The 26,808-nt window shown below is 35.4% G+C and overlaps 2 protein-coding genes and 2 pseudogenes across 3 annotated transcripts; 2 read left to right on the forward strand and 2 right to left on the reverse strand.

Moving 5' to 3' along the window:
- Positions 1 to 10,513: 10,513 nt before the first annotated feature.
- LOC147392555 (EG45-like domain containing protein) lies at positions 10,514 to 11,950 on the forward strand. The gene is made up of 3 exons (XM_086456389.1): positions 10,514 to 10,653; positions 11,389 to 11,668; positions 11,811 to 11,950. The coding sequence occupies exons 1-3, from the start codon at positions 10,548 to 10,550 to the stop codon at positions 11,815 to 11,817; spliced, it is 393 nt and encodes a 130-aa protein (XP_086312515.1). The 5' UTR covers positions 10,514 to 10,547; the 3' UTR covers positions 11,818 to 11,950.
- LOC147392556 (Pentatricopeptide repeat (PPR) superfamily protein) lies at positions 11,567 to 15,995 on the reverse strand. Its single transcript, XM_086456388.1, has 3 exons — positions 13,156 to 15,995; positions 12,991 to 13,070; positions 11,567 to 12,676 (listed from the first exon to the last, which is right to left on the reverse strand). The coding sequence occupies exon 1, from the start codon at positions 15,911 to 15,913 to the stop codon at positions 13,424 to 13,426; it is 2,490 nt and encodes an 829-aa protein (XP_086312514.1). The 5' UTR covers positions 15,914 to 15,995; the 3' UTR covers positions 11,567 to 12,676; positions 12,991 to 13,070; positions 13,156 to 13,423.
- A 2,751-nt stretch (positions 15,996 to 18,746) lies between these two features.
- Positions 18,747 to 21,642, forward strand: LOC147392557 (chaperone protein dnaJ 49 pseudogene; annotated as a pseudogene). Its single transcript, XR_015182174.1, has 3 exons — positions 18,747 to 18,897; positions 19,032 to 20,206; positions 21,290 to 21,642. The product of XR_015182174.1 is annotated as a chaperone protein dnaJ 49 pseudogene (transcript).
- Positions 21,643 to 21,999: 357 nt separating this feature from the next.
- On the reverse strand, positions 22,000 to 24,462 carry LOC147392558 (pentatricopeptide repeat-containing protein At4g21065 pseudogene; annotated as a pseudogene).
- Positions 24,463 to 26,808: the final 2,346 nt, after the last annotated feature.

Here is a 26,808-nt window from a genome sequence, read left to right on the forward strand (position 1 = left end):
GAAAATATCTTATTCTTCATATTATAATGGCACACGTGTCGCTCATCATGATCATTGTCACACAAACAAAAAAGACTTTGCATGGATTCTGGGGCAAAGAATGGGCCAGCACAACACGGCACAATTATTATATATTTGTCTTTGTAACTAAAATTGCCAGCGAAGGAGAATAACTTTTTTGATGAATTTTTGAGCTAATTAGTGGATGTATCACTGGATCGGATCAGACTCGAAAGTCAAATTAATCACGATAAAATCATATAAATCAAATCAATATACCAAAAGATAATAGAAAAAAACTTTCTAAGATTTTAAACCTTACTAAAAGTGTCGGTGAGCTCAATTCGCAATCCAACACAATATTTGTTTATATTTCATAAAAATACATACATTAAAAAATAAAATAATAATTTTTTGACACCTCCATCACAGGATCATAGATCATTTGTCTTGAGATATGTAGAATCATAAATATTTTTCTTATGTAACTCAAGAAAAATAATCTATGATTTTTTTATGAAAATGTCAGATTATCATGACTTTAAAAATTATTCATATAAAAAAAAAAGCCTTGACCCATCATTTTTAATACTCCTAAAATTAATGATGAAATTAACTCTCTATTAAGAATTTTTTTTCTTGTGACGTTTATAAAATTTTGTCATCTACATCCTAATGACATTAGATCATGTTTTCAGATGTCACATGATGAATTCAACGGGCTTGCAGAAGATAATATGGAAGTGGATTGGTTTACTATTATCATCTGTTGAGAATTGATCGTGTTTGGAATCAATTCAATAAGAATTGAATTGGATTCTTATTAGATGAAAAATCTATTTGATATATAAATAACTTTCATATATTAAGATAAAATATATAATAAAAGTTATATGATTTTTTATATTTATTGAATCAGAGCATGATTGATCTAGAACCAATCCAATAGATTATCAAATTGGATAACCCATATCATTGATTCAATTTTCAATGGTTTGAAATTTCGATCCAATCCATTGATGGTTCTATTCAAAGTGTGATCTAATCCACCACACATGTGTCGGTGTGAAGGCACATGTGAACGATCTATTCAACTTTTTTTTTAAGATAATCAAAAGTCAAAAGTCAAACGTCAAAACTACTGATTCCAGCTGGAAAATTAGAGAAAAGTCAAATTAATGACGAAAGATGGGGAAATAAAAGTCTATGACTTGTCCCCCAATGGGATCAACTCAACAGGTGGCAGTTGTTGGATGAAGCCACGTGGGATGTTAAACAAATATCTCCTTTTTGACTGTAAGCAGCATTATATATTCATAAGAGATCAAACGGTTACGATGCAAGATATAAGATTAAATTATATTATTACATATAATATCGAGATGTGTGGTAATATAATATAAACATTGGAGTCATAAAGAGGGTCTTTTGATTATTTTTATAATTGTAGATCTTACGACTTTCTAAACAGACACCTTTGGTGACTTATTTTTATTGCAAGGAGACAAAAACATGTGTTGAACCGATCACCCAATTTATTTTTGTGCTGGGGACTATAAAATGTATATGGGAGAAAATGATTCTTTACTTTTCTACTCTTTTATTATTTTTATTTTTTTATGATAAAGTGTCCTACGTCCTAACCATAGTCCGAACTAGGGGCAATGCAACTAACCTCTTAAAACACCATGTCGTGCCTAAAAATCTTTTAGGTACGTGCAATACCCTTACAAACCACACATTTCACGTAAGACAAGATAAATCATTGTGGATGGCCAACGAGAGATCTTGAACTCAAAGTCAAGAGCACTCCCTTTTTAGAGGGAGGCCCTGGTCACTACACCTAACACTCGTACAGTTTTGATCATATGAAATCTCGTTACCATCAAAATCAATTTATCTTGATACTATCAAAGGTTGTGGACCATTGACTTGTGACAAATGACATGAAATCTTGACGATTAAAATACAAAATGCAATTATTAGGATTTATCATAAGGATGTGTGTGGCATATCTTGGGATACACATATTCATCCCGATAATCAAATTTTGTATTTTAATGGTTGAGATGTATTTTTTTCATGATTCTTTCCCTATCAGCAATATTTTTTTTCTTATAAATAGAAGATATACAACCTAAAGAAGAACCAACGAAGTCAAAACTAGTCATTGAAATCTCAAATCTATTCCCTTTCCTTACAAATGTTCCACTTGTTGGAAAGAAAGTTTTTAACCAAAAATAAAATCTTTGTAAGGCTATTTTGGGATTAACTTTGAAAATGAATATCCTTCCTCGAGATGCATGCCAAAAGTTGGTGAGATGGGTCATTTTTCTCTTGTGAGATAGTTGGACTCTAGTCTTCTTCTTAGGCAAGATAATCTGATTTCGATCTTTTTCTCTTATGAAATGATCAGATTCTAATGTTCTTCTTAGACAATTTAGGACCCCGATGAAGTGCCTACAAGGATGCTTTGATGATCAAGTTAGTACTCTAATGAAAAAAAAAAATGAATGAAAATTGTATTCTAATATTTTCTTAAGAAAAATGAATGATGAAGAGAACAAAAAAAGATTGAGGGGGGTCCAACTCCCTCTTCAATTTTTGAAGTGTATGCTTATAGGTAAGCCTTGGAGATTAGTGTCACCATATGGATGGACTATGTGTATAATGAGTTAGATAGTTGAGAAACACTTAAGTACTTTAAAAGATGTGTCCATCACATTTAAGTAACCATTTGAGTCTAATGTGTAGGTGTATTAGATCACTAACACAAAGTAGAGAAATAAAGAATTGTGACATATGATATCCCATCAATCTAATAACATTTTGTATGCATCTCATTTTAATGTTGAAAGTTGTGCTTAAATTTAAAAAAAAATGTTCTAGGGATTAAATATGTACTCGAGATCAGTCACGTACTAGGGATTAGATCAAATGTGTGTTAAAGATTACATATGTGCTTGGGATTAGATTCGTGTTAGGATCAGATATTGCCTAGGATCTCATGTCTCTGTGTGGTATCGTTCATATGTGAATTACTTTAACATATTGATTTAAATAAGTTCAAGAACTTTAATTCCATTTTGTTACATGAGAATAGTTTCATCTATGGGACTACATGTCAAGATGGTTACCACGCATTTTTAAAGTCTTTGAGTACTTGTATAAAAAATAATAATATATGAATAAGAATGACCTGATGAAGATCACACACCCTTCCATCAAAGATATGGCTATTTTATTTCTTTTCAATAAGCCCAATATAAATAATAAAAGAGACTAATGGCTGAAGAACCGTTTTCTTATTTAAAAAAAATATCGGTCTATAATGGTTGAAAACGGAAGTGAAATAGCAAAATTACAATGGATCAAGAGATGATTAACCATTTCTCCATTGGCTTTACAAATAGAACAAAAATCAACCAAAATAATACTCCAATAGATTATACGATTGTCGGTCAAAGTATTAGGCAAACCACCAAAACAAAACTTGTCACATAGAATTAAAACTTGTCAACACTGTAAAACCCATGGGCCTTAAGTTTATATATATACCAAGGTCATGATACCTGGGCAATGTAGGACTATCACTCACACTCCCTCCCACGTGTAAGTACACGTGTCTCCTACATATTTGTGGTTATCCTCTCTGATACCATGTAGAATCCTATGGGCCTAACTAATCCTCAAAAAACCAGCTTATAAGGTGAGGATGGCCGTAGGTTTCTAAATAGCCCAAGGTCATGGTCGCCATGCAATGTGGGACTATTGCTCGAGCACAATACTTCCAAATTGCAGAAATCGAAGGCCAAACAAAGGTAAGTGGCATAGATCAATATAAAAAAAATTTTGATAAAGGACACGCCATTTCAGGTGCTCTTCAACACCCTATGATCATCCTTGAGTACAAATTTGATTAATATTTTTTAGATCTTCTGATTTTAAGCTGACTTTCCAAGTTCTCATTAATAACTAAATGATTTATTTTTATTTTTATTTTTATTTTTTTGGTGAAAATTTTAATAGAGAACTTAATGTACCATTGGATTGTCCAATATTACAAATAGATGGTAAAGTATAGATGAACTTAAATAAAACCACTTTGTTCTTTTTGTAACGGAGCATCCTAAACATCTTTCCATAAGTGATTTTGTCGAACATATTTAACTATGAAAATATATAAATTGAAATTGAAAAATAATTTTAAATGAAAATAAACTAACTGAGGTATTTTGATCTATTAAAGTTGGTCATTCAACATTCTCAGTTTCATGGGTTGTGAAAGAGGTGAGTCCATGTTATCCCATTGATCTCATCCATGATTCAATGTAGAAATCATTTCAGACCAACAAGTTTTATCTTCTAAAATTTCTATATAAATCTTCTCAAAATTAATATAATAAAAGCGTCGTTAACTACCTTCAGCCACCTTGACTTCCACAAAAAAATTTCCTTAATAATTCAATTAATACAAATATTAGCCAGTGATTTTCTACATCGACCCAAGAAAAAGTCAATGTTAGAACCTCGATTACAAAAGCAAAAAAGAGGATTTTGCCCCATAAACAAAATAAGAAAAAACAATCGTTCTTCATCTTCTAATTAGTGTGCTTATCCCCAAAAATCATTTTGAACTATCTTATATATTAACTTTATAGTATTAATTTCTTTGGTTGAAAAGAGAATTTGAAATTGCGTGAATGAGCTCAGTGCCTTTTTGTAAACATTCCTTCACTAGCTCTTCCCTAAATAAACCCAAAATAGGTAATAGGTACCCCTCTAGTGGACATATAATTTTTAAGAAGGATTTCATAGCAACCCACAAATCTTATTGGACAAAAACTATGGGAAACCTATTTTCATTTTCATTCCAGTTTCCCTAAAGAGGTTCAGATATATGTGCATGGTGAGATGTTCCAGTGCCCATCCTAACATGCATGGCAGTGTCACCTTTATTTTGATAATGTCAAAATATTTTTCCAAAGAGGGTGGGTGTGCTCAGTGTTGTCAAATGCGGTCACATATGTGATTGCATATGTTATTTCAAAAATCTAAATTTATGTTATTTGACAAATCTGGGATGCCGTTTTTTTGTATGCCATGGCATATTGTCCATCGGTCATAAATGTTTTTTTTTGCAACATATGTGATGGCATATGGGATGACTTACTGTCCAACGGTTAGGATTTTTTATTGTTTTACAACATATGCCACCGCATATGCGATGTGCGAAATTGCATATGCGAATAATACGTGCTGATCGCACATGATCGCATATGCTATTTAACAACATTGGGTGTGCTCCTCCCTCCATGTACTACATTGTTTAGTTCAACACCACTATAACTTATAAATCCACTAATATTTTGCAAGTAATTGAAAGTTATATGTTGTATGCAATTTTTATTTATTTTACAGAATTTCTTTATTTACTGTTAAACAATCTTTAGCTTTAAACATAAACTAGATATTAAATTAAGACATTGTGTGAAACATCTCATATCTATGTTGGATAATGTTTTCAATGTGCTTACTTCTTAAATCTCTTTTCAATGTGAGGCTCTCAAAAAATCCCTTGGGAATGAAAGGAAAGACTCTTTCTCCATTAATGGAGACACACTATTTTGGTGTATCTTGACTAAGGCATAAACCTTACAGGGATGTGTTGTGATTCCTTTTTTTTTTTTAATGATTTTTTGACACCCCTCTCCCCCCCCCCCCCCCCCCCCCCCCCCCTCACAGATGCGCGGATCATTTGCTTTGGGATGATATACATAACCCTAAATCTTTTTCTTATGTATCCTGAGGCAAAAGATCTACAGTTCTGTGATGGGGGTGTATGTCAGAGAGGGACGTCATTATCACAACTCTTTTTTTTAACTTTCAGTTTGTATAATATTATGAGATAATATTGTTAAAACTATAAATATATCCATGTTATAATATTTAATTACATAAAAGTCCTATATAACATTTATGTTTTGTCGCTCATGGGACTTGGGCTTCAGAAGAAGGATCAACAACTGGGTGATTGAATCATTTTTTGCACTCATCACAAATATCTCTAGCATCACAATTAGATCCTCCTAGGTGGAATGTTCATCAAATTACAGATAAGATGATATCTCCTAAGTTTATGTGGTTGTTGAATCATTCCAAAGTATAGTTTATCAGTTTGAGTTGGTGGCTCATGTCACCATAGCACTATGAAGCCGCCCACCCATGTGGGTCACATTTCTTTCATGTTTGATTATTTAGTATAAATTACAAACTAGTGGGGTGTCCCCTCAGACAGATCAAACCATCAAAGTACCTCAAGTTGTGAATCCAGATACCCAAAAATGAGGTTCAGCCTAGCAATTCTTGTTGTGGGATGGCTGTGTTTTGGTGTTCTTGTTGTTTTTGGAGATGTCGGGACGGCTATGTCATACGACCCTCCCTACCTACGTACGTAGGATACATACCCTTCCGACTCTCCTAGTTTTGTTTCATTAGTAGTTATTGAGTTGAGTATATTTTGCTAAGTAGTTAATGATTTGGTCAGTTAAGGTTTGTATGATTTCACGGAATTTGTTTCTATGGGAAAATGAATACCACCATTTGATTGCACCTAAGAAAATGTCAAAAGGACAGTTGTTTTTAGTTTTGGGATGAGGGGTAGTACTCAGTTAGGGAATAACACTAGGAGGTGAGAAAATCGTTTTCTCGGGGGTGAGGTGGGAAAACATTTTCCCCCCTAGGGTCATACGCCCGAAAATTGCATTTTCTAAGGCAAATTCTTTTCCCGCCCATTTTCCATTCGAATTCATAACGATGATGAGGTAGTTGACCAGGCACTTATTGGAAGTGAACAAGTGTGGATTGGACCACCCACTCACCCACACAAAAAAAAAAAAAAGGCTTTACAGCGATCAAAAGCCCCACATCAAATGGGTCACACCAAATTTTCACGATACAGAGAAAATATCTCCTTTGGTCAACCAACTAATCAGATCCCACATATGTCGACCAAGTCATCAACCCACAACATTCAATCTGTTGACCCCAATTCCAGTTTATGGGCTATATCTCATCCTAAAGATGGCCCACTAAAAAAATGGTGAAGATCGATGAATCAATTTATCACAATTACATATCAGAGGAGGGTTCAATATGAATTGAGAGTTAAGATAAAGAAATTACCACTAATATCCAAAATTTCTACTGCGTATTAAAGTATAGGATTTGGTAGACTGACCTTTTTTTTTCTCTATTTAATGCAGCAACAAGATGTAACGGCAACAGCCAAGACCAATTTCCGGAAGGCGGCATGTTTGCTGCTGCAAGCAATGGCATATGGGACAATGGAGCGGCATGTGGTCGGAGATATCGCGTACGGTGCATCAGTGGCCTCAAACGACCATGCAAGGATGGATCCATAATAGTAGAGGTTGTAGATGTTTGTAAGACTAATCCATGTTCTGGGACTTAGTCCTATCAAACAAAGCGTTCGATGCCATCTCAAGGTTTCCTAACGCCAAAATCAACATCGAATATGCTCAGTAATCAATTCTTCCCTCTTTCAATCTCCTTCATGAACATTCATGCAAAATAAATGCACACATACATGTCTACTAAACATATATAAGAACATAGATTGATACAAATGGTGTATAATTCTTGCTGACCTCGACTTCTTTGATGTTTGCAGGATCTGAAACCATGTGGCAAGCCGATAATACCTTTTTTTTTTTTTTCGTTTCCATGTAAATTGATTAAGTCCATTGAATTGGAAGATTGATACTTTTTTCTTCTTCTTCTCTGTTTGTGGTGGCAATCACATGGCCTTAGAAAAATATTCCTTCAAGTACAATTTCCAACGTGCATGCTCTAAGTTTCTGAGTACAAATTACCAATTCATTCCATCGATGTTAAAGTAGCCAAATGACTCCAAGATCTGGTAAATGTACACTTTGGCTAAAAGTCAAGAAGCCTTATATGCAAGAAAAGTTTGAGCTATATAGAATGTGTTTGGAGTCATCTGACATTAATTTATGTTTATTGTTTCATATAATGCAGAAAATCCATTTATTCATTTCAAAGGCAAAACATAACAACATGAATCGCATAAAATAAATCAAATGGCAGACATGATGATTAATAAATTTGCACAAACACATACAAAGGGATACTGCAACTAAAACAAAATAACATTTCTGGGCAGACCATGGGTTGAAACTGCGAATTCCTTATATGATCGCTCACCATTCCATGGATTTGTCCCTGAATATAAGGATGAAGAGAAAGATCTATAGAGTAATAAGTATTCTATACTTCAATCATGCTCTACACCCACACACAGGTATTCCCCTCATTAAACATCATCGAATCAATATCCTAAATATTTGGGGTTGGATGAACAAATCTTGTTCTTCCATTCAATTCTATCTGAGGCCATGTCCTCTTGTATTGGAAATGTGTTCATATACGACTTACTCTCACTCTTTTAGAACCTTCAACTTGTACATTCCTTCTAATTGGAGTTATAATCAGTTTTCATTGAACGTGACCAAACCCATCTCAATCGATTTTCACTTAGTTTAATGCCTGTAGGGATTATTCCTATATATATATATATTGGTAAGTAAAATTCCAATTAAAAGGCAAAGCTACTAAAGATGACCAACCCAGCCACAAACAAAATACAAATGTGCTAATTACAATTAATTTCACCAACCCACTCCAACAACCTAAGAAATCTTCAAAGAATACACCCTCGAACTCCTTGAAGACCTTACTCCAGAAAAACACAAAACACAAAATGGACAAAAACACAAGATGCACCTCATGCTCTTTAACCTCCCTTGAAAGTGGGACTGTTCCTCTCTAACCAGATTCCCCAAAGCACCACAAATACTGAAATGGTCCAAAGCCATCTCTTAGCGATTGGAAAACATGCACCCAACTAGGACCAAGAGACAATCCAAGATTGAGGACGGAAGGCAAGCATACACCTCAAACAAATTCAACACAAACCATCAAACCGCGCCCGCAAATATGCAATGAAGGAAGATGTGATAAATTGACTCCCCAACCATCTTGCATTAAGTACAAAAGTTAGCACTAATGTAACCCTGACGCATCGGATTATCCATTGTCAAAACCTTCCCTACAGCCACCGTCCACATGATTTCTAACATTATCTATTTTAGTATTTCTGCTCATCCATCTCAGCATCCTCATCTATGCTACATTCAATACATTAACATGTAGTGGTACATATCGAATTTGATGACAAACTCAAAAGAAAATGATATAAATTTATTTTAATTTAATAACTTTTTTTGCAAATTTAATCCACGTGTGTACAATATACATGCCAAGCTGACAAGTACAGTGGACGTCAATAAAGTACAAAATGACAAAATGCTTCTATCATTTCATGAAACTAGAGCTATAACCACAAAAAACATTTAATGATTACCATTGGGATAACCTCATTCCTTATATAAACCAAAATTTTCCCTTTTCAAACACGACCTCAGTCAATTAAAAGTGGGTATCTCAGATCTGTATGGGAATAATCTATTAAGCACTACGAGACTTTCAGCACCACTATCTCATAAAGCATGATTATTAAATTGGGCTGCTTAGAATAGACCAAAATAGAATGCCACCTATGCTGCTTCTTTTTTGTATTTTAGTAGGATGGAAAGCCATCCAATGAAACTCAAACATGGTATCTACAGGGTACCCATTTATTTATTATAAGAGACTATTGTCCACTCCTCAAAATTGAACTATCAGTGGGCCTCTCCTACTTTACAAAGTGAGAGCCAATATGGTCCCTTAATATGAAAATAGGCTCAAATCCAACAACTAAAAATCATCAATCAAGCTGATTACTGATTTGTAGGCCACCAAAAGAGTGCCACATGGCAAAAAAAACTAGAAGAGGAGTTGGGTAACCAACACTCCTATACTTGAACCACAATGAGATGGGCAAAGTTGATATACTTACTATCCATGTGCAGAACTTTAATAAAGTCTCCACACGGTTTATGAGGCACTTTTATATATAAACTGAAAACTATATAATAGTGGAAGAAGAATTTTAGTTTCCGTAATCCTTCAAACCTCTCTTCTATACTTAAAAAAGTTAAATGGTTATCAAAAAATATAAAAAATACTTAAAAGAGTTAGAGATGACATCAAGTCTAACAGTAGCCACAACCATTCATGTAAAAAGATTTTTGATAAGATCTCAGTTGAAAAAAAAACATACTTTAATTGCGATGTTCATCACAAGGTAGATAAGAGGATATCCTACGTTAATTTGTGTGGTAGTGATTGTTCATGTGGTTGTTGAATCATTCAAAATTTTGGTTTATCAATTTGCCTTGGTGGCTTATGTCACCATAGCACTTACAAGCCACCTACCCATGTTGGTCATTGTTTTTTTGCATGCTTGGTTCTCTAGCAAGTATAAATACATGGAAGTGGGGGTGCCCCTCGGACAGATCAAACCATCAAAATCCTCTTAATTGTGAATTCAGATACCAAAAATGAGGTTCAATTTAGCAATTTTAGTTATGGGATGGCTATGTTTTTATGTTCGTATTGTTGTGGGCGATGTAGGAACAGCTACATCTTATGATCCTCCGTACCTACGTATGTAGGATATATACCCTTCCAACTCCATCCGAATTGTGTTTCATTAGATAGTGGTAGTGGTTTGATTTTATTATACTTCACTAAGTAGAAAATGAATAAGTCAGTTAAAGGGGTAGTTACTGTAACTAAGCTGTGTGTGTGTGTGCGCGCGTGACATGAGGATGATTCTGAATGCCCACTCGTCCAAACACTACAATTAGCTCAAGGTCTGACATACATTGAAACTAAGGTCTAACAAACACATGGTACACATGCTAATCAACACTGAGCCCCACTCAAGCAGGTCCCACATAGTACATCAACATACTAAATTTTCCCGATACAGGAGAATCATCTCACCTTCCGTCAACCAACTACATAGCCCACAAAATTCCACTAGCCAGTCCACAACATTCAATTTGTTGAATACCTCTTGGTCCAGACAGACCAAAGTAAAATTGATAGGAGGAACCTAACCAACTGACGTACAGACCCTCTATAGACTCTTAGAACTTCTATAAATTTTGGTTGCTTTCAGTTCTTCTTTACGGGTACGCTCCATCCTAAAGATGGCCCACTAATTGAATGTTGAACATCGATGAATCAATGGGTCACATGTGCCAGAGAGAGAAGGATTCAATATGAGTTGAGATGAAGAAATTATGAGTAAAATGCAAAGTAACGTTTACTGTGCATTGAAGTATTGGATTAAGCTGATTCACCTTTTTTTTTTGCCTCCTCTCTTTAATGCAGCAACCAGATGCAATGGAAACAGCCAAGAACAATTTCCGGAAGGTGGTATGTTTGTTGCTGCGAGCAATGGTTTATGGGACAATGGAGCGGCGTGTGGTCGGAGGTATCGCATGCGGTGCATCAGTGGCCACAAGCGACCATGCAAAGGTGGATCCATAATAGTAGAGGTTGTGGATGTCTGCCGGAGCAATCCATGCCCAGCGACTCTAGTCCTATCAAACAAAGCTTTTGACACAATCTCGAGGATTCCCGATACCAAAATCAACATCGAATATGCTCAGTAATCAACCGTTCCCTCTTTCACTTTCTTGCGTGCACATTCAAGCATAAATAAATATTACACTCACACATGTCTACTTTACTATATCAGGACATAAATATTGCATTGACCTTACTGATCTTAACTTCTCTGATGTTTGTAGGATCTGATATGCTGCAAGCTTTTCCGTGCATGTTGCAAGCCTTGTTATATTGCATTTTTTGTTTCCATGTATGACTATTAAATGCATTGAATAGGGCGATTTATACCTTCAGTTTCTTGTCTGTTTGTGTTGCCAATCACATAATCTCTGGGAAAAAATAATCCTTCAGCACTTTATTGCTAAAAGTTCGTGATTAAAGACTACAGTCTGCACGCCCTTTGTTTCTGAGAGAAATTGTTAGTAGCTCTAAAGATACAGATCACCGATTTTACCCATCAATGTTAAGCTAGCCCATTATTATCTCCCAAGATCTGGCAAACATACTTACTTTGGCTGGTCAAGTACCAAACTCATACCCATACAAAACAAAATGGACTAATTTCTCATTTATTCAACAAACATCAGGCCAGAAGTCAACATGACTTATTTGAAAAGTTTGAACCATATCGTTTGGGGCTGTAATCGGCTTTCCTTGAATAGTTGAACATGACCAAACCATCTCAATAAAAAAAACACTTAATTTATATCCTATTGTGGCAACTCCTATGTTTTCAAAAAAGCACTCATTTCTAATTTTATCTTTCTTAGTCTTTTCACTCATCAAAGTACCTTCATCGATGTTAGCTAAATTTATTAACATGTAATAGTACATTTAGAATTTGAGGATGAACTCAAAAGAAAGAATTTCAATATATTTTATGTTGACTTTCTGTAAATCTAATACATGTGTGTGCATGGTACATGCCAGGCTGACTAGCAAATAGTTAGATAATGATGTTTAAAATGACGGAATGCTTCGATCGTTCCATGAGGCTGATGACAAGGAGAGCTCTAATCTCATGAAACACTCTTTTTTTTTCTGTGTCCTGGGCCATGAAAGACCAAAGTTAGAACCCCAATTCCATTTTCATTACAATAGAGTAGGAAAAGAAAAACGAAAGCACAAAACATTCCAATACTACATAACCTTAGCAATCAACTGAGTGCAATTTTGGAGATCCCATATTCCTAGTGGTCCACGTGTATTGAAGGGCATTCCAAATTTACAAAAAAATACCCACATTCTACCCACATTGGGAGCCCCCCTTCAATACATGTGGGCCAGTAGGAATATGGCGTCTCCAAAATCACTCAAAATAAACTCCATTCTGTATTTGTATAGAGTAACCAGATTGCTTACTTGTTTTGATTGTACATTACAGATAATTGCACATGTATTTGTATCACTTGCACTCAATCAATCAATTGACATTGAGAAACCTGCACCAAGAACAATAAACTGATATCAACCTATAATCACATAAAAATGTTCATATCCAAGAATAATGAGAAAGCCTTTGCCTACCATAATTTATGCCTCATGATTATGGTGATCAACATAGACCAACATGGGGAACACCCTCTCTCCGTTATGGCTTTCCCATTGCTATGCAACATGGATAGCCTTTCCCTACGGACTCATAATTATGCACATTATGAGGCATCACAAGATACATGGTATATTGAATTCTCCATTGCACCATATCTCCTCGCAACACCCAATCAGTGGTCGGATTGACCAAATGAGATTACAAAACAGCTTAAAAAACAGAAAGCTTGAGACCTTCACATACTCAAATCACCGAGAACCTGAGATCATTCATTTCCCGGTTATTTTGTTCATGGATCTGAGATTTATCATCCTCAACCAAAAATCGCAAAATCCTTGAAGCGTCGGAAATAATTCCTCGATGTAAATACTGATCTAATAGCACTGAATATCTCAGAGAAACTTGGAGTTCCTTTTGATCAAGATTGAAAGAGAAGAAGTTTTTCCATTCCCTTGCTCTCCCTTCCATGCAAATACCGTGAAGCAAGGCAACAAAAGTAACAGAATCTGGTAGGCAGCCCTTTCCCATCATTTTATCTCTCAATTCAAAGACAGTTTTGAGCATTCTATGTTGGCAAAGGCAAATAAGGATAGCATTATAGGATGCCATCCTTGGATCCCACCCATCCAAGATCATCCTCTTGAAGACATCCAAGATCATAAACTTCCCATTTTCGTGAAGCCCATATCCTTCCATGGAAACAAGATTAGGTATGTTATTCGTCAACCCATTTATCAAATAATGGTAGGTGACATCATTAGGAGCACACATATGAATAAGCATTTCTTCAAAAAACAAGGCAACCTTTGTAAGTTTCCCCTCCCGACAAAAGTTTCCAATAAGAATACTATATGTGACAACATTAGGAACCAAACCACAAGATTTCATCTCTTGGAACAGCTCTTGGGCTCTATCAGAATCTCCCTTTCGGCAAAACCCATTGATCAGAGAAGAATAAGTAATAACATTTGGCTTGCACTTCCGTTTCAACATATCATTGAATACCCTTAATGCCCCATCCATATCATTTTGTTTTATAAACCCATCTATAATTGTCGAGTAGGTGAACTCATCAGGACAAAGTCGTTGCTTTAACATTCTATCAATGCACGAGACAGCATCCTCCATCATTCCAAACTTACAATAGCCCTTGATCATAGCATTATAGCCAACAACTTCGGGATCTATACCCTTTTTTACCATGAGCTCAAATAGCTTCTTCGCTTCACCAAGATCACCATTTCTCACAAACCCATCAACCATTGTGGCGTACACAAATGTATCAGGTGATATTCTCTGATCGAGCATCTCCACAAGTAGCTGCTTTGCAGTAGGAAACATCCCTTTCTTGCAAAGCCCACTCATCAAAACATTGTAAATACCTGCATCAGGAAACACTCCCCAGTCTACCATTTTTTCACGGATCGTCAAGGCAACATTAACCTCACCCGCAACGACAAGCCCATGGACAAGAGCTCCATAAGTTACCAAGTCAGGTTTATGCCCTTTTTCCATCATTTCGATGAGTAAATGTGAGGCCTTAACGAACTCCCCATTCCGGTGATATGCAAGGATTAAAGGGGTGTAAGTAAATTTATTTGGCAACAAGCCCCTCTTCACTGCCTGCCGTAGAAACTCATCGGCCTCCTTAACCTTCCCCTCTCTACATGAACCACAAATCAGAGTGTTATATGTTTTAATATCCGGCTCAACATCTCTGCCAACCATTCTCCTAAAAGTCTCCATTGCTTTAACCACAGTACCATTCTTACATAGAGTATCGATAAGATTATTGTAAATTTTCACATTAACAGTTAAACCCCGTGTCTCCATTTCTTCTAAAAGCCTATCAATCACCTCAAAATTTCCTTCCTTGCAGAACCCATTAACCATAGTTCCATAAGTCACCAATGTAGGTACAAAACTCTTCAATTTCAATTCCCGAAAAAGCCCATAAGCATGTTGAACCTCGCCTTTCTTGCAATAACCATCAATTAGAGTATTGTAGAACACTATATTTGGAACGCAACCCTTTCCCCACCTATCCTCAATCAGCTTTCTACCTTCATCAACCTTTCCTTCTCTACACAAACCTCTCAACATTATACAAGTACTATAATTATCTATAAAATTTCCCTCACCATCATCTCTCTGAAGCATTTCATCATACACGGGACGTGCAATTACAGCTCGATTATGCTTTATAAGTGCATTAAGCAATGAATTACATGCGAAAAGACTTGGAAAAGAACAATGAGCATTAACTACAACCGAGTAAAATTCCAAAGCTTTATCAATCGATCCAAATTCAGAATAAACTCTAATTAAAACATCAAGAGCTTCATGGGTAGGAGATTTTTCTTCAATTCTCATATTCTCCAATACGGTTTCAATCTCTAGAAACCTTTTCGATAAAGCTAAAACCTTTATAAGAGAAGAATAAGCTTGAGAATCTGGAGAAGACCATGGTCTCCTAGAAACCCAATCGAAGAACTTTAGACCCAATTCGACATCGCGAATTTTGTCAAGCACAAGAGGAACTACATCTGAGACAACGATTTCTTCTTCGGAGAATCGGGTTTCTAGGGTTTCTTCCCATTGTTCATCTCTTCTAAGGATTTCTGAGACGTCGTTTAAGAGTTTCTTGATTTGAGTTTCGGGAGAGAGGTTAAGAGTAGATTGACGTTTGGGTCTGTTAAGAGGTTTGATACGAGAGAGAAGTGTTTTCGACATCAGTGAAGAAATTAAACCAATCTCTTCATCTGTAAATTTGGTTTGCTACGAACTTTAGCTTCATCTCTTGAAGAAATAACCGCCAAACTTATTACACTTTAAAACCTTCGAACAAATTTAGCGGTAAATTTGGTCCCTACTCGACACGATTAGGGCGAGTCATCTCGGTTTCCGAGTTTTAATAATTAAGACAGAATTTTATATAAAATATAAACTAATTAATTTTAAGTCTTTTAAATATGAGTCGTGATAAACTGACTACCCACGTGGCATACTCAACCGACTACTGAAATGACAAATTCGGGAATGGTAGATCTGCACTCATCCAGATACACATCCCTCGAGATACATTTTTTAATGGGGAAGTGCAGTCGTGTTTCGCGAGGAACACAAATCTATGATTCCCAAATTTATCACCTCGAAATAGTTGATTGAGTTTGCCACATGAGGTAGTCAAATTATCGCGATTCTTTAAATATTTGTGATGGATATAAAAAAATAACATAAAGTATACAATAATGAAATTGATATTTGAACCTTTAGGGGGAAGTTCAATGGCAATTTTGGATCTTGTAAGTGATGAGAATATGTATGTTATAAGTTTGATACCCAGTATGGGCCACCTGCGAGGGTGCATCCTCACTTATTCGACAAGTGTGATGTGTAGGCATTGCAAATGCCCAAGGGAGGGAGCCATATACCTTGGCTCTGGCCCTGGCTCTTTTGATCTCGTTAGTCAAATGTAAGTTCAGATACCCCCATCATAAAAAATAAAAAAAATTGATATTAAGTTCAAGAGCCAATAAATTAGTCTATTTCGAAACTTACTTTGGTTCCCAATTTTGACTGTTGAATGTTACCCATTATATATATTTGAAATATATAATGTTTGAAAGATGCTCCATACCCTAACCCTAAAATATTCTTGATATTGCAGTTCCCACTCCTGTCATTTGCACGCACCCACATCTGTTCCATGCTATGATCATTAAGTTGAGACCAATAATATGATATAAATAAATAAAAATTATGCTAAATATATAGTTACAAAGCTTGTACAAAGGTCCAACAAAATACTATTTAAATAATTTGCAAGATAAATACATTATTGAATTAATGTTGTAGTATACAAAACATCCAAATGCCATTAAACTTTCAATAAAATTACACTAAAAAAGAAAAAAACTAAAACTAAAAAGAGTAGAGAGAAGTAGAAGAAAGAAGAATTAATGAAAAAGAGAGAATGGGGAAGAAATAATTTAATTGTTTGACATAAATTAAGAAATGGTTGGTGTAGAAAGTAATTTTTGGAGCTATTGACACATGGCAACCAACATAAATAATTACCAACCCACCGAGTTAAATGGAAAATATATCGAGCTTAAAGTACAGATTGGATCACTTATGACTGACATGATAGGCTTGATAGTGCTATCATTGATAGGACAAATGTGATAGCTCACAGCTTGACAAATAGGTTGCAATTGCCTCAGACCTATTAGGACAGTTATAGCAATTCCTGCAATTGTCAAATCAGGGAGTAGGTGCAACAACTTTAAGAGAAATCACTGAGAATATCTTGAAAAATCCATCAATCAGAACCCCTATAAATACCAAGTTGCAACTCATGTAAAAGGTTAGAAAAAATCTTCTTTGAGAATTTTTTATTAACATGGCACTAATTCTAACTTAATCATCGGAGTAGTCTTGTTGCAGATCGCCTACTGAACTAAGAGCTTTCAAGGGAGATCCCTAAGTAGAGTGAAAAAACACATTTACAGTTAGTAAGTAAATAAAGAGTTTAGTCTTCCCCCAAAGGCAAAAAGAAAAGCTCATTTTTGCCTTCTGCTTCATAAACAAAATTTTCTTAAGCTATTAATAGATGTTTCGAAATGGATAACCAAGACCACATCTCAAGAAGCGAAGGTCTTGAATTCGAATCCCTTATTGGATCGAGATGAGATGGCGTCAAACATATCTCCAAAAGTGGAGGTCTTGAGTTCCAATCCCCTCTTAGGGAATAATAATCTTGGATTGGATTAGGACCCATGGAATTTTATTTTAGATTGGATTAGGATCCTAATATTGAGATCCAATTAAGAAAAAAAAATCCATCAATACGAAAACAATCATCATCTAAAGAATTTCCACATGGCATAATAATTCATCATCAAAATTTTATCCCTTTAAAAGAGTAAATTTTGTCATTTATATATGAGTTGTGATTTTTGGCATAGGCTAGAATCATAGATTTTTCTCTCGAGATACACAATTGTACATCCACATAAATATGTGCAATTGTGTATCCCAAGAAAGAGAATCTTATTGTTCCAGTGCATGCCACGATAGTGTGGGCGTGTTCCAGAGGGGAGTGCTCCGTTTATCACGACTCATTCTTTAAAAGGTAAATTATACTTTGACCCCTTATAATTTTTCATAATTTCATTTTAACCCCCTAATGTTTTGATAATTGCTCTTACCTCCCCTTTCATTTAAAATTCAGATGTTATTTTACTATTTTACACACTTATTTTATATTATTTTAATAAAAAACAGTTTTATAAATAAAAAATAAAATGCCCCTGTCCGCATTCATTGAACCCATTTTTTCTCAAGGCATATTTTATTTATAAAATGAAAAATATTTAAAAAATTTTTAAATTGGTATTTATTAAAGGAACCTAACAGTAACGTTGACGGCATTTTGACGGGAGGCGTAAGTCAATCCCTTGGATAATTATAGGGAAGGTAAGTACAGTTATCAAAACCTTTGGGGGTTAAAATGGAATTACGCCAAACTACAGGAGGTCAAAGTGTAATTTACCCTTCTTTATATATGTCAACAACCTTCCCTCTCTATTTGGGTTGGAAGTCAGATGTGGAGACCAAACGCGACAAGGCGGCCTCGCAGATAAATTTCGAAGAAGAAGAAAACAAGAAACCCTAAACCAATCGAGCGTCTAAATTCTAATTCTACTTTCTCTGTAAGTAAGATTTCGATTTGGGGTTTAATTTATAAATTTACGCAATTAATTATTCAAATTAAATTCCATTTTTCTGAGACCAAAATCAAACAATTCGAAAACTAAACCTAGATATATATTTGGAATTGTTGCAGTCTGCTATAATCTTTCTGGGGTTTCTGTTCTTGTTCGAAATTCGAATCCCAGCAATGGACGGAAACAAAGATGAGGCTATAAAATGCTTGAAAATTGGACAAGAAGCCCTAGAACTCGGCGATCGCAACCGTGCCCTAAAATTTATCTCAAAAGCGCGTCGCCTTGACCCAAATCTCCCAATTGAAGATCTCTTATCAAAATTACAAGGAGAATCTAGCAATCCTACGGCTTCAGATTCAACCGCACCAACCGGTAGTCCTTGGGATGAATCGTCCTCGTCGAATGACCCCTTAGGTATTCCTCCTCTTAGGCGTAGAGCCCCTTCAAGTGGGTCTTCGTCATCTCCACTAAAGACTTACACAGAGGAACAGATCTCAATTGTTAGACAGATTAGGAAGAAAAAGGATTATTATGAGATTTTGGGGTTAGAAAGAAGTTGTTCTGTTGAAGATGTGAGGAAGGCGTACCGTAAACTGTCTTTGAAAGTTCACCCCGATAAGAACAACTCGCCTGGTGCCGATGAAGCATTTAAGGCTGTTTCGAAAGCGTTTCAGTGCCTCAGTGACGAAGAAAGTAAGAAAAGGTACGATCTTCTTGGGTCTGAAGAGGTTGTTTATGAGAGAGCTACTGCTAGGAGGAGACCACAAAGTTTCAACGGTTTTTACGAGGCCGACATTGATGCAGAGGAGATTTTCAGGAATTTTTTCTTTGGTGGTGCGCCTCGGGCGACCACCCAATTCCGCGGATTTACTTTTGGCACAGGAATGGGACCAAGTGTTCGAACGGGTCATCAAGGATCTGGCAATTCGAATTTCCGTGCTTTTGTTCAATTCTTGCCTGTTCTTCTTGTGCTCCTGTTAAACTTCCTTCCAAGCTTCCCTCCATCCTCTCAGCCCATTTATGCTTTTTCAAGATCTTACCCATATGAGTATCGTTTCACAACCCAAAGGGGTGTCAATTATTATGTCTGGACAGCAAAATTTGATCAAGAATACCCTTATAATAGTCCGGAGAGAATCAAGCTTGAAGGATTAGTTGAGAGAGACTACATTTCGATTCTTACACAGAATTGTCGGGTGGAGTTGCAGCGGAGGCAGTGGGGCATCTCACATGAGACTCCACACTGTGACAGGTTAAAACAATTTGAGACAGTGGCGTGAAGTCTGAACTCAAGGTGAGGTTATTCTTCTTTGTTTTTCGCTTTCTAAATGATAATAATTGTATGCTTTTAATCATGAAATGACAGTTTATGCACTTGTCGAGTGTACTTATGCATTGTGGTTTGAACTTTCTCTACTTATAAGGATAATGATTCTTGTGCAAAGCTATAATGTTGTTAATTCACCTATCAAAAAATAAAAATAAAAAAAAATGTTGCTAATTCCTATTCATCTTTACTATTATAATGAGAGAGGGTGGAGTAGAAGTGGTTTGACACCAAGTTTGGATTCCAAAAATATCCCCACCTTAACATTTAAACATAATATAATTAGAGGCTTATTTTGGTCAAAATGAAAGAAAATTGCAATCCCATGTCCGTAAAATCACGGTAGTTAGTTTTCAAAATTACAAAAATATCCTTTTTACTATGTAATCTCCACAATCACCCTTTAATTAATATTTTAAAGTTCAAATAAGCCGTTCAGTGAAATGTGTGTTTGCACATGCCACCTTCTAGTTTCAATAAATAGAATGCTAATGGATGCTTATCATAAAAAAGAAGAGTGAAATATCAGTATATTACTGATAGAAAACAAAAAACAAACATGTTTCAAGTGGTTGGTTGAAGACAATATCATGCAAATGCCTGTTTTATTTCCTGAGTACAATACTTTTAAATTTAATCGGCTTATATTCAATTTACAAGGTTAAACGATTTGTGCCATAATAATTTAGGAATCAACCATTTTTTATATTTTATTGGAGTCCTTTATAGTTTTAAACATCTTTGGTTCTATGTTTAAAGCATAATATAATTTTCATTGTAAGTAATATTGTGGAGATATGATTCCGGACAGAATGGGATGTGGGGACATGATTCATTTAGCCGATCCCAAATCTTTGGGACGAGGTGTTGCTGATGAAGTGATATTTGTGCATTTTCTACATTTCTTGATGGGTGACTTTTTGTTTTGTTTTCAAGTCGTTATATTCGTAGTATTACAATTCTAGTTACCAATAATGAAATATTCGTTTACCAAGCAAATATTTCCTGTGTTTGTATTCTTAGTGTATAAGTGAATTTTGTATTGTGCAGATCAGCCGATGCACTATTACTATTTCAACAGCCGAGGAAATTGAAGAGATTTTAGCAAACAAACAGTTTCAATCGTGGAGATTTTTGTTTTAAATCTGATACCTTCACATTTTCTTGGGTCCACAAACTTGTTATGCTTTACGATACATGTTGTGATCATAATTGTTAGAATCATTTTTGTAAATCTTAAGTTTCCAGTATACTGAATTTCGGTTGTTTACAGATCCTAAAAAACTAAAAATTTCCCCCATGACAACCTAATTTCTATTCTATCTTCTTTGTTATGTATCGTAACCAATTATGCTTCGAGGTATAAATCTTGTGTGTGAATTGGTTCCTGGCCAGGGTGATCAGATGTTTTTTGTTAAATTTTCATGGGCATGATCTCCTAGAAATTCCAGTGAATGTTCACTTCTGGTAGCATGACCAGAGAAAATCGTAACTTGTGTGTTGTATGTGCAGTGGTACGCCAGTAGGCCTGTCAATGGATACTAATTGAATTGGATATTCCAATATTTGTATTTGAATCTGAAAAGAAAGTCGCGATATCCAAATTTGAATTCAATGGATATTCAGATTCAAATTCCGAATTTGAATCTGGTTATCTTATTGGATTTCCAAATATCGTGATTTTTTTTTTTTCTTTCTAAAACCCAAGAATACAGTATCAGAAACCCTTATCTTCAACCTCAAAAAATCCCCCCCACCCTTTTTTTTGGAAGCCCATTCATCTTCACTCCTCATTTTCAATCTGTACAAAACAATCTTCATCTGCAACCCATGTAAACAAACCACCTCATTTCAGTCTCTAGAAATCAATGGTATTCTGAGTCGAAAAATCAAGTGTTTTTGACTTGAGGTTGAAGATAAGAGAGACATACAGAGAGAGGTAAGTCCCTAGTGCAAGCTGAATGAACTTAGGCGCTCTGGTTGTGATAGCAATATTGTTCTCCCTCCTAATGTAACACAGTTATTCAAGAAATGGAAGATAACCCTTCAAAACATATTTACCCTTTCCGTCAAATGGATCTGCTCTCAAACACCCTTGAGGACATCCTTCATTTGATTGAATCTGTTCAAGAGATGCAATTTAGCGGCAAAGTCATTAGTTTATCACCAAAAATCTTTGCATGAACACAACCCGTCTTTAAAATGGTGAAATCGACTCCGATCCCTGACAATTATTTTTCTATCATAAACCTTGGAGATGAACTTAGTGGCAGAGTGACAATCACTACAAACACGTAAGTTCTTGACAATACGAATAGGAGTTCCCGGAGGTGAATTTAGAAGAGCAAATGCAATAGCCAACTTCTCACTATGCCTATTCAATGCATCTTCCTTATCTTCTTCATCAATATCCAATAAAACTTCAGATGTCGTTGGAACGTATCCTGCCCTCTTCATCTCCCTCCCCATTTCATCCACCATTTTGTAGATCTCTTTGTACTGATCATGTGTTCTATCTCCTGCGACGAACTCATAAATTTTGTTATTAAGTTCAATCATCGTGCACCCTGGGACCTTTCTTATTCCCTTCTTTTCCATCACTTCTCTTATCTTTGATTTCTTCTCCCATCGAAACATATTTGCATAAATGTTTGACAACAAAACATAGTTTGACCCATGTGTGGGCTCATCTCCGATAAGTCGTTTTGTGATACTCTCACTTATCTCAAGCTCACCATGGGCACGACAAACATTAATCAAGGTACGCCAAATTACTGGATTGGGCTCAATCGGCATCTCTCGAACAAATTCTAGTGCCTTTTTCACAAGTCCTGCTCTGCTAAACATATCCACCATGCACCCATAGTGCTCTATCTTTGGCACAAGGCCAAACTTGCTTTCCATAGAATTAAAATAACGACAACCATCTTCGACCAAGCCAGCATGGCTACACGCCGAAAGCAACCCTATGAAGGCAACATCATCTGGGACAACCCCAACTTTCTTCATCTCTTCAAAGAAAGCAACGGCTTCTGAACCCCGACCGTGCATTGCTTGACCCACGATCACCGAAGTCCAAGACACAATTGTTTTGTCATTCATATTTCGAAACACTCTCACCGCTTCGTCAACATCACCACACTTAGCAAACATATCTATAAGTGCATTACAAAGCTCAACCGTTTTTGAAATTTCCTCCTTTTCGATATAAAACTCAATCCATTTCCCGAGCTCAAGCGCACCCAAATCAGCACAAGCAGAAAGAACGGAAACCATTGTAATTTCATCCCCCCGAACCCCAGCAATCTGCATATCCCTAAACAGTACAACCGCATCAATAGACCGGCCCAAACGAGCATACCCTCCAATCATTGCACTCCAAGAAACTGGGTTCGACTTAGGCATTCCATCAAAAACCTTGCGCCCAAAGTCAATTCCCCCAACGCAACACGAATACATGTGAACCATTGTATTCTGAACATAAAGATCAGTATCGAACCCAAATTTTACAACAGACCCATGAACTTGTTTGCCCAAATTCAAGTCTAGAAGGCCGGCGGAAGCCTTGAGGAGGAAAGGGAAGGTGAATTTATTGGGCAAGATGGCTGAGCGAAGCATGAAATTGTAAGAAGAGATGGCATTGTGTTTTGAGTTGTTCGTTTGAGCGTAAGCTCGAATTATAGTGTTGAAAAGGAATGAATCGTAGAGGTGAGTGATGGCGTCGTTGGAGAATATGATGGATGTAGCATAATCAATGGAGTTGAGATCGGATGACGTTGAAGAGAATTTTGTGAGGACTAATGGGTTGTTTTGGAGACCAGATTTGAGGAGGTGGGCATGAATTTGGGTGAGTTTGGGGAGAGAGTTGCAGATTTGTAAGAGAGCTAAGCAGTTCTGTTCTACTGCTCTTTTGTTGATCAGTGAAGATGATGTTTCATGTAGTGTGGGATTAAGTGATGCCACTCCAGACACAGTAGTAGTAGTTTTTTTGAAAGAGTGAATGAATCTTGTTTTGGAGGGAAACTGCATCCTATTCCAATGAAATGGGAAAGTTGTGAAAGGAGTTTAGGAGATATTGGGGAAAGGTTTTCTTTTCTGGAGTTACACTTGACATCTCTTCACTGCAGTTGAGGTTTTCTTTCTCTATGGACTGCTGACATGGCCAGGTCTGATTGGTTGGCCAACATCTGCTGGAGTTTGGCTCTAGTAAATTTCTTTTTGGACGAGTATCAATTCAATCTAAATCTCGTCCATTAACAGCCCTAAGCTAATAACACAAAATGAGGTTGAATTCTAGGGTTGTCAATGGATCGGGTCAAACCTGAAACCCAATCCGATAACTTCAGGTCTAGATTGATGTTTAGGATTCCATTAAGAATCTGATCCGATAAGGGTTTGGTCCAATATCTTATTGGATCGAATCTGGATCAATCATTTCCGATCCGATAATATGTTAGAAAGTATATAAATTATATATATTGAGATGTATGAAGTTTATTTAGATTTTGTATATAAAATTTGGATTTGGCCCAATTTGGATCCCACTTGATTGTTTCTTGATCAGATTTGGATTATAATATTAAGTTCCGATAAAATCTCAATCCAATAAGAGTCTGATCCAAAGTGTATGATTGCAGTTAGGAAAATAGGAATAAGAGTTGGTTGGGTAGGGGTCATCTTGAGAGAATAAAATAAAAAAAAATTCATTTTCCTAAGAGATTGGGTGGGTAAATATTTTCCACCAAGAATAAAAATATGAATTCCCAAGAAAAATGATTTTCGTAAAAAGGCCTAAGATTATACACCCACAAATCACATTTTCTCAAGAAATCCATTTTTCCACTAATTTTAGTACGCAATCATGGAGACCCTTAAAGTCAATGGATGAGAAGTCTAGTGTGACAACCCAAGCTAACTTTCTAATGCTCTCAAAAGTAAGGGTGTAATTTGGTTCAGTTTGAGGTCAAATTGGAATCAAACCGACATAAGTCGATTTCACTAAATAAGAATCAGAACTGAACCAAATTCTGTTGGAATCAAACCTACCCAAATTGAATTAAAGTTGATTTGGTTCGGTTAGATTCTACGGATTGCCAATATTCTATAAATTTTAAGTAATATTATTTTAATGAAAAAACAAACATAAAATAAAAATAAAATTTCATACAATAAATCACAAATCTATTTATAAAAAGTCATTAGTTTATTCATAAAAGATCACTAATCTATGTCCTAACTCTTAAAATAATTCATAATAATTATTATATACATATATATTTATTTATTGCATAAGAATTCGTTCTATACAAGCTTGATCTGAGAATCGAACTAAATTGATTGGTTCTTCATTATCGCAATCTAGAATCGAATCGCAACTTGTTCCAAACCAAACCGGTCCAAAACTATTGATTTGGTTCGATTCTCGATTTGAACCGGACCAAGTTGCACCCGTACTCAAAAGTGTAATTCTATATTAAAAAACATAAAGAGTAAATCCAAAAATTTTCTTTTTGTGGGCAGTTCTTCTTAAGATGTGTGATAACTAATTTTCTAGGTTGGCACCAAATTAAACTCCATTTCTATTAAGTTTTAATTTCTTTTTTCTTCTTATATTAAACTTAGTTCCATTCATCCCTTTCTTTTCCTATTTTACTTTCCAAAATAATATTTATGATAAAAATGTAAGGGGAGGGTCTCAACCATATAAATGGATGGAATTACTTGGGTGGTTTTTATATATTAATATTAGAGCATATTCTATTAAATCTAAAATTTTTAATTTTTTTAATTAGATTAAAATAGTTAGTAATGGATATCACCATGATTGCGCTCTTCCATCATGATCACAAACAAATACGTTACATTTTTAAACTTGTTTTTTACGCTTTAAACATGTTTTTTAAAATAATAAAACCTCATTCTTGTACGTCTATGATTTATTTTCATAGCCTTATGGTTGTTTCGTGATTTGATTCATAAAAACTATTTAATATGAGATTTGATAATAGTGTCTTGATGTTATGATTTTTTTAAAATCTTTTCAATAGTGCCTTATTCGACTCAAAATATTAGTTGACGGTAAAATTTTTTTAGCATAATAGAATGGATAATTATGTGTGGAACATGGTTTTAAACTTGATTTTGCGTCTCGTCTTGTCTAGGCCCAATACTGAGTCGTCTCAGACAAGTTTTCCAATACGTTTGAGACGTCTCGTGAGACAACTCAAAAAAATGAACGTGAGTCATAAAACTCGGTCAAAAAATGACTTTGTGAATTGGTCTCGTTCAACTCCAATACCGAGTTAACTCGGGCGATACGTCTCGGTCTCAGACGAGTTTAAAAACCATGGTGTGGAAACATGTTATTTTTATTTTTTACTTAAAAATATATTGGAAGCTTAGAATAAATCTAATATATTATATGATTACCTTTTTTATTATTATAAATTATAATATTTATTTTTATGTTTTATATTTATCTTTATTTTTTTTCTCGTTTTCTCCAAAGTTGACGTTTTAAACTTGTATTCTGACTTGGTGACTATGATTAAAAGTACTAGAGTTTTGTG

Source organism: Akebia trifoliata, chromosome 10 (assembly GCF_017979445.1).
Source record: "Akebia trifoliata isolate Shusen 1 chromosome 10, ASM1797944v1, whole genome shotgun sequence".
NCBI classification, from domain to species: Eukaryota; Viridiplantae; Streptophyta; class Magnoliopsida; order Ranunculales; family Lardizabalaceae; genus Akebia; species Akebia trifoliata.